General features: G+C 44.7%; 1 protein-coding gene across 4 annotated transcripts in view; it reads right to left on the bottom strand.

The window, feature by feature from the left end:
- Positions 1 to 13,659, bottom strand: part of ARHGAP21 (Rho GTPase activating protein 21) — a 1,630,902-nt gene extending 1,617,243 nt beyond the window's left edge. For all 4 annotated transcript variants that reach the window (XM_069648161.1, XM_069648162.1, XM_069648163.1 and 1 more), the window contains exon 1: positions 13,186 to 13,659. In XM_069648161.1, coding sequence (XP_069504262.1) covers positions 13,186 to 13,269 — 84 coding nt within the window. In that variant the 5' untranslated portion in view covers positions 13,270 to 13,659. The remainder of the gene's footprint in view (positions 1 to 13,185) is intronic.
- Positions 13,660 to 15,687: the final 2,028 nt, after the last annotated feature.

Genomic DNA, 15,687 nt, shown 5'->3' with positions numbered 1-15,687 from the left:
CAGTGTCCATACCCGTGTGTGGGTCCGCTGAGGGCCCGACGCGCATGTGGAGGCTAAAATGGGGGCGTCAGATTACGCTTCCTCTTCACTGGTGGCTGATCAGCGGCCTGGGGGACCAATTGAACTGGGCCCTGTGGCATCCTCTTCTGGATCTCCGACACCAAGGTGTGGAGGGTCGACAGGATGTACAGACACACATCCATCGGCTAAGCTGGCATAGTAGTCATCCTCTTCCACGTCCTCGTGGACCGTGTGTAGGGACTACAGGTCCTCGTCATCCATGGATGAGACCTTGATGGCTTGAGCCACGGCCTAGGAGAGATGGTCCGGGGCCTCTTTGTTCACCCTTTTTTGCAACCCTGAGGGGCTGAAACCGGGTTCTGAGCCAGTGTTCCCTTTTTCGGCGTGCCAGCAGTCTTTGCCAAAGACTCTCTGGCAGTTTCGCACCTCTGGGGCAGGGATACCTTCTGCGCTGCAGGGGCTACCTTTACAACTTCCTTCCCAGCAAATAGTCTCAGTATCACCACCTTCGAAGTAGGGTGAAAGTGCATCTGAAACAGTATCTTGAGGGTCTGACCTCTTGAAAACCGGTCATGGAGTTTCCAGGGAGTCCTGTTCTAAGTGCGGGGTGACTTTATTGAGGCAGGGGTACAGCAGAGCATGATCCTACGGCAAACGCGGTCCTATTTCAACTGCAGGAACTCAAGGGACTAAGATACAGGACAGGATGCATGTGTACTCACAAAAACACTTGGTACTTCACTGAAACGAGAGCATAATCCTTCACACAGGGAAGAGGAATCTTCTTTCAATCTTGACCAAAGCGACAGCTTGAAAGATCTTGGCTGTGGTGTTAACATTTCTCAAGTCAGTTGGCATGGGATGTAGGGTTTTGTCAGCTGTGGCGTTCAGGAACCCAGATGGCAGCCTTTTTTGTTAACAGGACCCAATTTCTTATCAGGATTGCCACCCATAATTCTCTCCCCTCCACAAGCAAAGTACTGGCCAAAGAATGCTCGATTAGCCAACCTCTTCTCGTCCTGCCAGTTAAAATGTGGTTCTCTGAAGTGCTGTAGGGATGTAACCAGGCCTCCAGATAAAGTGCGTACTAGTCCTTTTTACGCATGAAAATCTTGTAAATACGACAGCTTTATTATTTTCCTGTGTACATTTACAAACAGGTTTAGAGCAGAGGGCAGTGCAAAGGTCAGGTTACTTGACAGAAACCAAAAGATTGTTTTTGATTTGTATATACATGGATGTATTTGCAAGCCACTTCTGAAACGGAGTGTATTTTTTTTCTGAAGCCTAAAAAAAAAAAAAAAAAAACACAAACTGCACTGTGATAAAAGGAATGGTTTCTTTCCATTCAGCTTCTGCTGTGTTGTGTGTAGATACTCAAGCACTGTGCATATTTATTTTCCTAGAATTTTAGGATTGTATACTTTATAAAATGGAAAACTAAGTTCCAATTAAGAATCAATATTTTGTCACAAATTATGCTTTTTTCAAGTGAAAGCAAACCAGTATTGCACTATTGTATTTTTCAGACTCCTGATGCTGTGTGCATAATCCTGCGGAGGCAGATCATTTTTACATTTCTAATTTAAAATCTAATTCTAAAACATTATGTAAAAAGAGGACTATGCACAGTCCAGTTTAAATCCATTCAACCTTGCAGTCAATGGGGTACATTACTATAAATGGTCAGTGGCAGTCAAGTCTTTGCTCAAGGGTGAGTGATTGGTGTAATGACAATCACAGGTGTTCTAGCCTCTCAAATCTTCAAGACTACAATTAAAAACACCCAAAACCTGACTGTCCAGGAAGTGCAAGCGCTGTTCAAAAACAAACAAAAGAAAGTTTCATTGGTAATTGAAATAGAAACTCAGCAAAACCTGTCCATGTGATAATCGATAGTCAACTTTATGTAGTGCTTCATAAATGGTTTGTCCAACATCTAGGTACTGTGATTATTATACCTCCAGTCAATACTCAATTAACCGACATCTGAAGGATGTTAGCCAATAACATAGCTCAGCTGGTTGGGCACCACTCTGTGCTGCAATCTGTGCGTGATCTGTAGAGATCAAATGGCCAGACCTTAGAGAAATAATGAAAGGTGTATTCTGTCACAATGCAGAACGTTGCTGCATATTAATGATTTCCATACAGTTTCTGCACACGTCGGCTGGATGCCACATACATTTTACTCTTGCAAAGGAGAAAAGTCATTTTTACTCTCTTAAAAATCAAATTTACTCTCAAAGTTTAAAAATAGGGAGTAAAAAAACTCCCACCTCAAAATCTTATCTGGAGCACTGGATGCAACAGTCAAGTCCATCTCTTGCCGTCTACGTAGACTGCACCTTTGCTTAGAGAATTAAGGCCCAGGCCATAGTGACACAAGCACTACCATGCAGCAATAGCTGACAATGTCACAACTTGATTAGAGGCAATTACATTAGTCACATACGATTGGAAAGAATGTAACTGAATCATTCTGCCACACATGATGCTAAATTAGCCATCTATGGGATCAGAAAGCAAAAACTAGATTGACAGATTAGGCCTTGAAAAATCTTTCAAAAACTACTTGCCCTACCTAAGAAACATTACTAGGACAGTCTACATGCGTTTTCATAACCATGAGAACTAATGCAGCTTGGACTTTTTAATATCAAAACTAGTCAGAATATCGGCAGGCACATTTGATTTTTTTTACTGAAAGAACATGGCGACGCATAAAACAGCGTTATTGATAGCCAGAGATATTGATCACCGGCAAAGGCTACCAACAGGTATTTGTAAAATACATGTCATGCCGGCTGCTAAAACACAGTGCATAGTTTTTAGATCCGACATTTACTCTTAATAACAATGTATGTTCTAAAGCAGTGCTTCATGCTAGATTGTTAGTGCTCGAGAGCTTTGTAATCACAGGTGTCGTTATTGCCCCACTTAACAGTGCTTAATTTATCAATGTTGGAAGGATGAAAGGCTGAGTTGGCCCTGGTGCAGACTGGAACATGAAGTGCGCGGTGGCCTCATGTGAAAGGAGAACACTTACCCTGAATGCCATCATCGGTCCTGATATGCCTTTAGAGTACAGATATGGGGCTTGTGTAGCATAACGACACAAGCTCAAACATGGGGTACACCCTGTTTTGTAGCTTAAGTAGGATGGACGGTAATAAATCTGGGCTTTTTTTGACATTGCAGCTTGCATGGCAAGTAGTTTCCATGGCTTTGGGATTGCTTATGTTTAGGCACCTGCATACCATGTCTCCTATAATGAGGTAAGATCTGGTGTCACACCTAGACTAGTGGCCTGTCAGAGGTATGTGTTTAGATGACTGACCGGAAGAAGGACAACACTAGGCAGTAAACTCTTCCGTGAGTATTTTACAAAAATCTGGTCAAGTGCCAAAGCCACAATTGTAATCAGCAATTTGTAAACCACATTGTCACTTGTTGCCAGCAGGTACTTTGATAGGCATGTATGAGTTACTGGACATGTCTTCTGTACGATAAGCGTTGGTCAATGGCAAGCCTTCACTGGGTGAGCACAAGACACTGGCAGCCTACTGCTTTGTGATTGTATTCGTTTGCCATCAATGTGAGGCACCTGTGAATTCATAGAATAGGAGGGCTTGGCAAAGGAAGCAGATGCAAGGTATAACTGCGGCTTTACAGGTGCCATAAATTGGGTTCAACTACTACTACTGTCATGCAAGACATGTGCCATTTGCTGCAATCTTTCCATCATACACAACAATCCCATACTCTCAGAACAAAATCCAGATATAGCCAACAGGCCAATCGTGGAGGGGCATTAGTGAGAGGTCATTAGCAAGGGTCTCAAAAACACGTACGTTTTGTCCACCATTGTCTGCCAGCCCTACATGGTGAGCCTATTTCCCCACGCACTACTCCTGGGGGCCCACCTTTGGAAAATCCAGGAGCTTGCGACTTACATTTCAGCAGGGCTGGATGTAAGGAATGGTCTGACAAAGGTTGAAAGGGAGATCAGAGAGGCAGGAGCCTTGTGGTAATCCAGTGTTCACGGTTTACTGAGAGAAAAGGGGAGAAAAAAAGTGATTTGTTTCCTGTTGAGGAATGAGGCAATCCATTTGAATGCCAAGCCTCGGATTCCAAGAGAGGGCAGTCGGTCGAGGAGGATATAATGTTTAACTGTGTCAAAGGCGGCAGACAAATCAAGGAGCAACAGTGCTGCACAACCCTCAGAGTCTGGCGAGACCTTGAGATCACAGATCGGGTTCCGAGTGGTTTCTGTTCCATGGCGCGGCCTGAAGCCTAATTAAGCGGGGGTCGAGTAGGTTGTTGGATACCACGAAACGGTTGAGCCGAGAGTATGCAGCTGGTCAATGTGTTCCGCCAAGAATCGGTTGTTGGAAATCGGCCTGTAATTCTTGGGCTCACGGGGATGCCTTTTTCAAAAATGGTTTGACATGCACTATTTTAAAGGCCTTGGAAAACATGCCACAGGTGAGGGTGTCAATTATGGACTTTGCTTGTTCTCCTGAAAATGTGGAGGAGAATATTTCTTTCAGAAGAGAGGCCAGACAGGGGACAAGGGGGGGGGGAAGTGGGGGGGAGGATCCCAAGGGGTCTGCTGCAGGATAGTAGATCAAGGAACTTGTCTCTCGAGATGGGGTTGAAAGAGTCAAAAGATGGTAATGTTGTGGTCAAGGCAGTGGAGTTGGGAGGAGCTGGTGTAGGGCAGGAGGTGAGGGTAGACATTTTGATATTAAGGGTTGCCGTCCTGTCTAGAGATGTGTTAAAGATTTGAAGGGAGGGTGAGTCAAAGAGTGTTTGCATGGGGGTTATTTTAATAGGCCTTTCGGATATCGGATTTGTAATTACGGCGGTGGCAGGAGAACATAGATCTGCTGAGAGGGCTTTCGGAGGATGAAACCACTGAAACCAGATTGTTCAGGCGAGATTGTGCCCCATTTTACCTGAAGGAGATCATGTGGTTGTCCCAAACAGAGATGGATGGGCATCAGAAGATGATGGTATTGGGATGGAAGATGAGGCGCAGGGCCTGTCACTTGATGGGGAACCCAAGCCCGTGCTCCCATCAGGTACCACTGGTTGTACTGGCGGGAGGGGAGGAACCATTGGGAGTCGGTCGGTATAGCGACCCTGGGGGACATTTGGCATGAAGGAACCATGAAAACCGAGGAGTTGGGGGCGGAAACTGGGCTACACACTGGCCAGTAGATCACGCACCATAGACTGGTGCGGAGGATTAAGAGAAGGTGGCCTGACCTGTGCTTGATGAAGAACCAGATGTGGCTATAGACAATATACGATATAGCGGAAGGGGGACATGAGATATCCAGAATATATGAGATGATGATTATGGCCATAGTAGGGAAGGTGATAGTGCAATTGAGACTGAGAAGGGGAAGTAGGAGCCCCAATGGAGGACGGGATGTGGGTACGAGTCCAGGGGTATCGCAAGAAAGTGTCAAGGAACGCAAGACTTAAGCAGTTGCAATTGTATGTTACACATAGGGCGTATCTGACACCTCACAGAATATCCAAGTTTAAAAATGTGGGAAGGCAGGCATGCCCTAAATGTGATAAGGAAAAGACGGGCATGGTACATATGTTTTGGTCATGCCCGGTAAGAGCACGCTTTTGGGGTGAGGTCGCACACAAAATGGCAGAAAAAGGCATTAAGATCAAGGCGGATACCGTGTGGGCCTGCATGTTGGGGGGGGGCGGTTCCCTAGGCCACGGAAACTTAGGCATGTCAGCAAACTGAGGGACCTGGCATATGCGCTTGCGAATAGGAGGATTGCTATGGGGTGGAAGACATGCCATAAACCACGAATAGAAGTATGGTGGATGGATTTGCATCCACCATACTGGGCGGAAGAGGAAACTGTGGCATGGCAAGAAACTAGCAGCGCTGGAGGGGAGGAAGAGACCGAGACCCTGATGGCTTGGAGGCTCCTGATAGCAGAATTGTTTGGGTCAATACAAGGTCCTTCAGATCCCGCGGGTAGAGATACCCCATTGCCAGAGGCAGAAACAGAACGTTAGCAGAAGTAGGCTCGTAACAGGGGGTGGGATAAGGGATGCAGTGCGCGCGACTTGGAAAATGCACAATTGAACAGCTATTTTATACACTGCAAGTTTGGTTTGTATGGTTTTAAATATTCAATAAAAGGTTTAAAAATAAAATAAATAGATCTGCTGAGAGGGGTTTTAGATGTTCGCCATTTCTGCTCAAGTGAGTTATTTTGACTTTTGAAGGTCTTCAGGTGGGGCAAGAACTCTTTGGGGGACAGTCCTTTGGGAGAGGCTGCGGGGCTTGAGGGGGGGGGAGGAGTAGTGATTCATAAAGCCAGGAGTAAAAGGATTTGATGGTTAATGGTGCTGGGAGACTGTAGCAGGGCTTCAACTAGATCAGGGAGTACCTGGACTCATTTGTAATCATGTGTGTAGGCAGGGTGGAGTGACAATAGAGAAGGAGATGGCAGAGTGGTCTGTCCAGATGAGCGGTTTGGGACTAGATACAGAGACAAGGTCATAGGAGCTGAATATTGCATCAAGGGTATGACCTCCATAGTATTGGACCTGTGGTATGTCAGGAGAGGTTGAGTGCTTCTAGACTGTCGACCAGGGGTTGGGTTATGGAGTTGTTTGGCACATCAAACCAGGTAATGAAGTCCCCCAGTAGTGTGGGTGGTTTACCTGAATGATAGCTAGCTAGTGAGTCACAGAGATTGTTGGTAAAATGTCCGTCATATCCGGGGGGCTCTATATACAAGTAGGAAGCTGTTGGTGAGTGTTGACAGAGAGAGTTTTACTAGAAGGGATTCACAGTTCGCATTGCATGGCTGGCTTTCAGTGAGTGAGATTTGTAGAGGTTTGCTACTCCGCCACCTCTGGAAGGTCTGTTGGGGGAGATAAGCAAGTAGCCTGGGCGGAAAGCCTCGTGATTGGTGCAAAATCGTCAGAGAACCAAGTTTTAGTGATAAGAGGAGGTCAGAATTCTCAGAGGGTAGGAGGTCAAAGATGCTGTGTCTGTTTCTCGCCAAGGAGCGGGCATTGAAAAGGACACAGGTAACTTCATCTGGTGTGGCAGTTTTCCGAACGCTCGTGGCTGGGAGGGCTCGGTTGGATTGAGAGGCAGTGAGTAAGGTGTTAGTCGTTGTGATGCAAGGTGTGGTCAGTGTGGTCAGAACAGTCAGGGTGGCTGAGGCTGACCAAGCGGTGGTAGTGGGGGTTCGGGACACAAGTGTTCTTTGGAGGGGAGAGAGGGCAGGTTGATGGGGAGCAGGAAGAGCAGACAGGCGGTGGTAGCTATTCGTGAGATGTGGTGGGGTGGATAAGGGGCAACTGTGGGGGGGCGGGTGGTGCAAGTGAGGTGTGTGGGGATAGGCGACTGGTTTGTGTCTGGAGGGAGCTAGGGGTTTAGTTGTACTAGGTGGGAGGTCGTGTTCAAAGAGGTGGAGATGGGGTGTGGCCGGAGGGGTGGGCCTGACGGCAGGGCTGGGAAAGGATGGAAGCCTATCTTCGAAGAGCCCTCAGTGGATAGGTGGTCATATTAAATGCATTAACATGATAACTCCTGTGTCAAGTGTATCATTCAGAGTAATGTGGCGGAGCGGTATCTCCGAGCCCAAGAATTTTACAATTCCTGGCTGTGCATGTTTAATCATTTTGATAAGCATATGAACCTATGCACGCCTGTCTTTTAGCGCTAAGACACAGCCTATGGTGAATTTTGACATGAATGACTGATGATCAGGGGTCTTTTTTCGCAGCCTCAAACGAGGTGGAGGTAAGAAGCTTATGGTCACGCCTAAATCAAGACAGACTGTTCCGAAGAACAAAGATTTCTTGGTTTAACTCATTATCGCTGATTCATCAAGAATTATTTCCATCAAACACAAGCTCTTACACCTCTGATCAAAAAACAAAATACTGATGGGACACCCAAGCAGAAGCATCCTTCACACATTTCAAAGAGGCGTTTACAAAAGGCACCAGTGCCAAGTCTACCAAGAACCGATGCCCCTTTTATCGTCGAGACCAACGCCTCCAATTTTGCTGTAGGTGCCATACTATCCCAAAGACAAGAAGCCACTAAGGATCTGCACCCGGTGGCTTATCACTACCGCAAACTCACACCATCAGAAAACAATTATACTATATTCAATGAAGAATTGTTAGTAATCAGAGAAACCTTTATTCAATGGAGACACTACTTAGAAGGAGCCTTATTCCCCCATCACAGTCCTTAGGAATTGGGGCTTTCTAAAAACACCCAAAAGCACCAATCAAAGACAATCCTGTTTGGTACACTGCTTTAGTAGTTTCAATTTCATCATCACCTTCAAACCAGGAGAAAACACAAAAGCAGATGCCTTATCCAGAAGTCTTCTCAACACGATAATACCAGAACAAACTGGATTACCTTTCAGATTACCAGAAAAAGTGATTTTCACACTTTCCCAACCCACGTCCGAGTTCTTACACAAGATTTGAGACTCCTACCAGGTAGCCGATATCCTACAATTCTTGCAGGATGACTGACATCAATGGTCTCTTATATACCTGATAAACAGCTTTGGATTCCCTACAAGCCAGAACAGCAGCAGTTATTGGCCTGGTGTCACGACAGCCATCTTGCAGGGCATTATGCACAACTGAAAACCTACGACCTGGTAAAAAGATCTAACTGTTGGAAGGACATGGAAAAAGACTTTAAGGATATGTTCAAAGATGTGACGTCAGGGCCAAATGTTTAAGGCAAAAACCTGTAGGTTTATCACAACCTCTCCCCATTCTGCCATACACTGGACAGTCCATCCGCATGCATTTTATTACAGATATCCCCGAATCCAGCAGCTTCAATACCATTTGGACAGTACTAGACTTATTCACCAGAATGGGTCACTTTGAATGCATATCTGGATTACCCTCGGTAGCTAAACTAGCCTGTACCACCTTCTTTACCATCTTCAGGCATTATGGGTTACCAGAGAATCCTTTCTGACCGGGAATCACAATTCATATCCCATTTCTGGAAGGCACCGCATAAACACTAACTAGTAGATTAACATCCGTCAGCAGCATAACATCCACAGTGTGATGGACAAACCGAGAGAATCCATCAGAATCTCACACAAGATTTCCATTGCTAAGGAACAAGAATGAACAAGTTACCTTTCCCTGGCCGAGTTCCCCTACAACAACAAAATACACTCCTCCACAGGGATGTCACTCTTTATTGGATATTCCAGCCGTCATCCAAAAGTCATTCCACTGTACACACTTGTCGCTTCACCGGCACACACTGCAGATGTGTGGCTACAAAGAAATCCAAGCAGAATATTGAACCATCCAAGACAATCTTCACTGAAGCCAAGTTCACGGCAAGGAATATGCTACTCATCATAGAAAGAACCCTCCTACGTCATTTGACAGAAAGCCTGGCTTTCTATCAAGGAACTAAAGCTACCCAGAGTCTCGAATAAATTTCAAACCAGGTACATTGGAACCTATGTCATTGTTAGAATTAACTCAGTGGCCATTTAATTGAAACGGTCTTCCACATACAAAATACATCCAGTATTCCATGTTTCGCTTTTGTAACCATATCAACAAAATGGGACCCCCCCCCCCCACCACCCCACAAGTCTTCCTCACCCTCCTCCAGTGATTGTGGAGGCCGATGACGAATATGAGGTTTCACAAATGGTGGATTGTTGGTGGCAGAGCAACAGGTTGTACTATTTATTAGACTGAAACGGGTATGGGCCTAAGATCGCACCTGGGAACCTTCCTCCTCCGTACATGCACCTGACCTCTCCAAGCTTTCCACCTGATACATCCCCACAAGCCTGGTCCCGAGGGGAGGTTTAGAAGAGGACCTGCGGTTAAACCCCCTACCGGACGCTCAGCAACAACGTATCCTAAGAATGCCTGCTCCGGTGTCTCCAAATACCATGTGGGGAAGACACTGACATGCTATCCACTCCAAGGCAGAACCATGGGGTTCCCAGCTTCTCCAGTGCAGAAAGCATCAAAGAGCCTGGCGCCTGTACCCAAGATGGCGGTTGTGGGACAGGGTCAGGCCCGGAATTGCACGCACTCGAAGCCGGCGACCACAGACACCCAGAAGCAGTGCAAGATGCTTTTGGGTGCTGTATAAAAGGAAATGGAAATCAGTTCCACGGTGTCCGATCAACGGACCACAGATTACCAAAACTAGCAACGCCTGATTCTACAACTTCCAAGTAAATTTATTACACGATTAGGAACAGCCAGGAATACCTTGCATAAAAAGTCTGAGTCCTTTCCCATTGAATTCCAGAGATTCCTCCAAATTGATTCACTGCTAGGTCCACCACACTTCCTTCCTGCGAGTACCATACATTAGGGACCCAAGTAGAAGGGGAAGGGCGGCGGGGGGGTACTAGTTAATTCCATACTGATATAGACTTTTGTCTTTTTTAGATCTTGACAAGCGGCTGCCAACCCAATCAAGTAACCATCAGCACAGATTGTCCTGCAAGTGGTGGACTGGATAAGGGAAAGCTATTTGGATTGTACTTGTAACGAGTCCGAGTTTCTGTCCCTGGTTGGGTCTATTATAATTGCAACCTGCCGTTGAAGATCAAGCCAGTCCGAGACACAGGTACTGAGACCGCCCTGCACCGCCCTCTCACACAGATTTTGTTCCGTTCTACAACATGGATATGTATCCAAATTGCGCAGGTCAATACCAAATCAAGAAAATAATCCCAACATCCCAACCAAGAAAACTGGGAATTCAGTGAGTTGGTTTGCATACATAAACCTTTCCACACACAATAGAATCACAATGTAAACATATGAAATATTACCATTTCGTTACAATTTCATTCAAAATCATACGCAACATGCACATATATAAAATGCAATTAATACAAATGGAAAATACATCCCATCTACTGAGATCAAATAAAAAGACAATTCAAATGTGTGTATCCAGCATCTTGAATATTTCCTGTAAAAACCTATACACTCTAGTAATTCAGTAATTCAGTAATTTGATTAGCCATCCCCAAGTTAGCCCAAAAGAATTTGTTGGCATCCAGAGAGCAGTAAGCCTTCTAAAGGATCTAAAACATCTGTTCTTAATAGGCCTACTAACATCACAGAAAAGCACTCAATATTCTGTTAGTGCAAGTTGTACACACAACCAAAGTTTCAAGAAGCAATGCATCATGGACATATTTGGGTCATGTAAGATACTTCTACAGTAAAATCTTCATCCCAGATGGACCTCTAATGCAAATTATTAGTGAAATAATTGGACCTAACTTAATGTCAATACTTGGCAACACAGGACAGTTAAATGACGCTCATATGGAGTCCAAGTGAAGGTCATGTTCAACTTCTTTCAAACGTAACGGCTACACCGCAGATTTACAATAGGCAAACTCGAAGTCCAGCACAACAAAATCCCCACCAAGTAGAGGAAATGTATGTACAAAAATAGAAGTATTTCTCCATCGATTTACATCTCAATCCAGAATGCGTACAGAGGAACTGCTTCATAATTGTTAAAGATATTGACAAATAATTAAGCTTTGCAATATACCAAACCAAGGCGGTTTCAAGGGAATTGGCTCCCTGCGTGAGATTCCGAACCATACTTATGTATATTTAAATGGCGATGTTCGACATTCTCTTTAAAAATCACCACGTTACAAAACGTTTACAAGTGGGTATAAGTAAAATGAACAAGGAGGGGTGATGTGATTGATGCACGTGCACTTTAAATGGTAAACCATGAAAAAAAAAACAGACTTCCCAAACAAACTGCCCCTCAGTCGAACAGTGAAATGCATGTGGAAACAGGTGTAATTACACAAATTAGAAGAACACGAAGTTTTCATTTGCCACGTTTTATGTTGCTGCTAACTTGTAAACCAGACATTTCAACTGAAACATGTGACACCTTTATAAAACAGCATGGCCCTCTTTCTCAGCCTTTGAATATAAACATTTCCGAAACAGAACTTGACATGCACACGATATATCATTAAATATTATCTTGACAGATACTTTTGTGCCTTGTTTTTTCGAACGTAAGAATACTGGCAGAAATAATGGCGAGTTTCACTTAATGTCAGGCTGGATTAAAACTAGATCAGAAAGAACATACTGGCTGTATGTGAAATATGAACACTCATTCTCGGTGGAGTTTAAGCTGCCAACAGAACACCACTCTGTTCACTATCTTACTCCCTCTTCACCCTAACCCATTCCACCTCATAATTTGCAGATCCGCCAGAGCGCCTGGGGACCAATTCCGTTGGTGACGGTGCGCGGTACAAATACCTTTACCATTTAATCAAATGTTCAAAAAAAAAAAACACACAGGACAGGAGATGAAGCTTTTGCCCTTCCAGCTGGCTGCGAGCCTCAACAAGCACGGGAAAGCAAAAAGGGCCCTTTAAAAAAATCTAGGCATTTCCACTGCTGCTGGAGGAGGGTAATTAATAAGGCTCAATTGGCCTACACAGAGGCGTCATGAATATTTTTGGATGGGCGGTGGGGATTTACCAAAGCTACTACTATGTACTAAATGCACGTTTTTAACCGGCGGGGGGTGTGAGGGGCTGGAGGTAACTAGTAACGGTACACGGAGGAGGTATGGCGAAACCAAGTTATGATAAACGAGGGTAAAATCACAATATGCATTTGTATTATTCATAACAGAGTAACATGCCTTTATACAAAGTGAAGAGTGGGGAAGGACAGGTTCATTTCAGAACAGTAATTTGCCCATGTCACCGGGTGAAAGAAGTGCTTAGATAACTACCAAAAGGACACAGTTTTTTTTTTAACTACATGCTCTATGAGCCCAGTGAATACACCTACTGTGACAGCACTCATTGAAGACATGCCCGTGAAGGACGCCTAGGACTTTATCGTGGATTCCCATGGGAAGGGGGAGGAATGGGGGGGGATGCAGGAGAAGCGGCAGCATGTCTCCGAACAAAATATTATAACACGGTCGTTAAGTCCAAATGGTTTTAAAAACCCAGTCGGGGTGGTTTCAGGTGGATCGGAGAAGACTAACATTGCACACAAACATCCCCACCTGCACAAAACTGTTTGAAAAAATGCGCTTCGGGCTCTTACCTCGTCTTCAGACCCCAGGCGGTGCCGTGTCCTCCGGTCGCCATCTCCCTCGGGCGCTGCCGGGGCCGTCCAACGTGTCGCCATTATTTCATTTCAAAATCACCAGCGCGGCCGAGCCAACGGGTAGAGCACATTTGGCGAGCCCAAAGCAGGGCGACGGAGAGCCCAGACGGTTCATTGAGGCACAATGTTATCCGCGCACAAAAAAGTATAAAATAATTCTCCGGGGGAGAATCAACAGTCGTCGTTTTTCTGCAGTAGGCTCCAAGCTGGAAAAAGAAAACGAGAGAAAGAAAACATGTCAAATGCGCCGTGTTTATCCGAGACACACACACACACTCAGACAAGAGGGGGAGGAGGGAGGAGGAGGAGCAGGCTGCTGCCACGGCCAGCGCTCGGCCACCTCCCCAGAGACCAGCGTGACAAGGCGCCCGCCCGGCCACCGGCCTCCGCAGCTCGGCTCAGCTCTGGGCCTCCGCCTCCCTCCATGCTCCCTCCTACAGCACCGCCCCGAGAAAAGTTACCCTGGAAACCAGCCATGCCAGCAACCTTTCCACCAACACCATGCTTGCATGCCAACTTCCTCGTTTAAAAAAAAGGAAGAGCGTCAAATAATCCCTATTTTTAGCCAAAAATGTGAATGTTTTACAACAGCTTATCTGCCTTTTGAAAGAGCCCTCTTCTACCACTAGTCAATGCGCAAAACACATTGCCTCGGTTTCTCTTTTTGGCAACGGTCATGTTTTATAAAAACATTAATGGCCACACGTTTTATCGAAAGGCGCGATATATATATATATATATATATATATATATATATATATATATATATATATATATATACTTTTTTTTTCTTCACTAACAAAAACGTTGTTAAAGGGGCGTTATGGTTAAAACGTTGCACCAACACAAACAAAATTCAATGGAAAAACGTTTTTACACTGACGTTATGGTTACAGGTAAAACCGAAAAAAAATTAAAGTTCGCCAGTTATGGTAAACTAAGCAACCATTACTCACGCCACCAGTGTGCACTGCAGGGACTAACACCCATGACATCAAAGATGCCATCACAAATCTCATTGATGACATCACTGATGACATTTTTGTTCACTGACATAAGTAGGCCAGGTGCTTTTCTTCACTAACAGTGAGGAACTAACAATTCAAAAGGTTCCATCTTTGTGTACAGCACCCTTCCCATATGTTCTTGCACTACTTTCCTTAGGGTTCACGCACATCATATGATACATATAGGGGAAGAAGACGGCGTAAACGAGCAATCATTTCTGTGCATAAGGATAATCAGTTATGTTATGAACAGTGTCTGGCAATACTGCTTTTTTGCTTACTGTAATGTCCCTGTATATGCTCATATTTGTATGAATTGTGGTGTCTGTTTTCCATGAAGTGTGCAATTATGTAGTTAAGGCAATGGTAGCAACTTCTTACATGTTTCACAGTACCCAAAACTCTAAAACGAAAGCATTCAAGATTTCACCATGTAATATAGGAAGATGTTGAAGATTACACTTCTATGGGGCAAGGTGCAGACAATGGCTATGTTTCCACAGGAGTTGGTTCATGTACTGCAAAGTCTGTAATACAATGGTGTGCATAGCAATGCATTGCGCAATGAACTATATATCTCATGATAGTTCTTCCAATGATCTTTGATAGTTTTCTGCCACCATTACAGTAACAATCCCTTGTGGAGGCTTACCATGAAAACTAAATGCACATGTGATGTCGTCAATGTCGTCATCAATGAGATTTGTGATGTCATGGGTGTTAGTCCTTGCACTGCACACTGGTGGCGCGAGTTATGGTTGCTTAGCTTACAATAACTGGCGAGTTTCCATTTTTTTTTGGTTTTACCTGTAACCAGAACGTCCCTGTAACAACATTTTTCCAATTAATTTCATAGGTTTTTGCTAGTGCAACTTAACCATAACGTCCCTTTAACAATGTGTTTTCAGAGAGTATGGCCTGGAAAGTACCAAGACCAGAACGTCACTACAATCTAGTAGACACACTGAAGTTTGTCTACTAACTGCATAGGTGCTGCAAAACACAATAGTAGAGAAGCATAAGGTCTTTTATCACGGAGCAATTGCAAGCACCTTAGAGCGACTGGAAGAAAATGTCCCTCATGATGCAACGACTTGCACTACTAACCCCATTGGTACGCACAGTACTGTGAAGCATACATTATGTAATATATATTGCTATATGCATTATCAAACACATTTTCTTCTGTGAGAAAATATTAGAAAGAAAAGCAAGGCAGCACAAATGGCAACCCTTACACAACAGCATACGGCCATAGCAAAGGAAAGAAACTCTGCATAGCAAAAAGGACAGACTGGAAGCCAAAATGGAAAGATTGGTGAACAATTGTGCCGGCTGAAAGGTTACGTACAAGAGTGCATTATTGACAAAATGAAACAGCTCTAGCAGACCTGCACGTGTACCCCTTCCCCATGTCAAAGGGCGCCATCAC

The sequence above is a fragment of the Ambystoma mexicanum genome, chromosome 2q (genome assembly GCF_040938575.1).
Source record: "Ambystoma mexicanum isolate Mex_15411 chromosome 2q, UKY_AmexF1_1, whole genome shotgun sequence".
NCBI lineage: Eukaryota > Metazoa > Chordata > Amphibia > Caudata > Ambystomatidae > Ambystoma > Ambystoma mexicanum.
The sequence above is the reverse complement of the archived record's forward strand: the minus strand, read 5'-3'. Positions and strand labels throughout refer to the sequence as shown.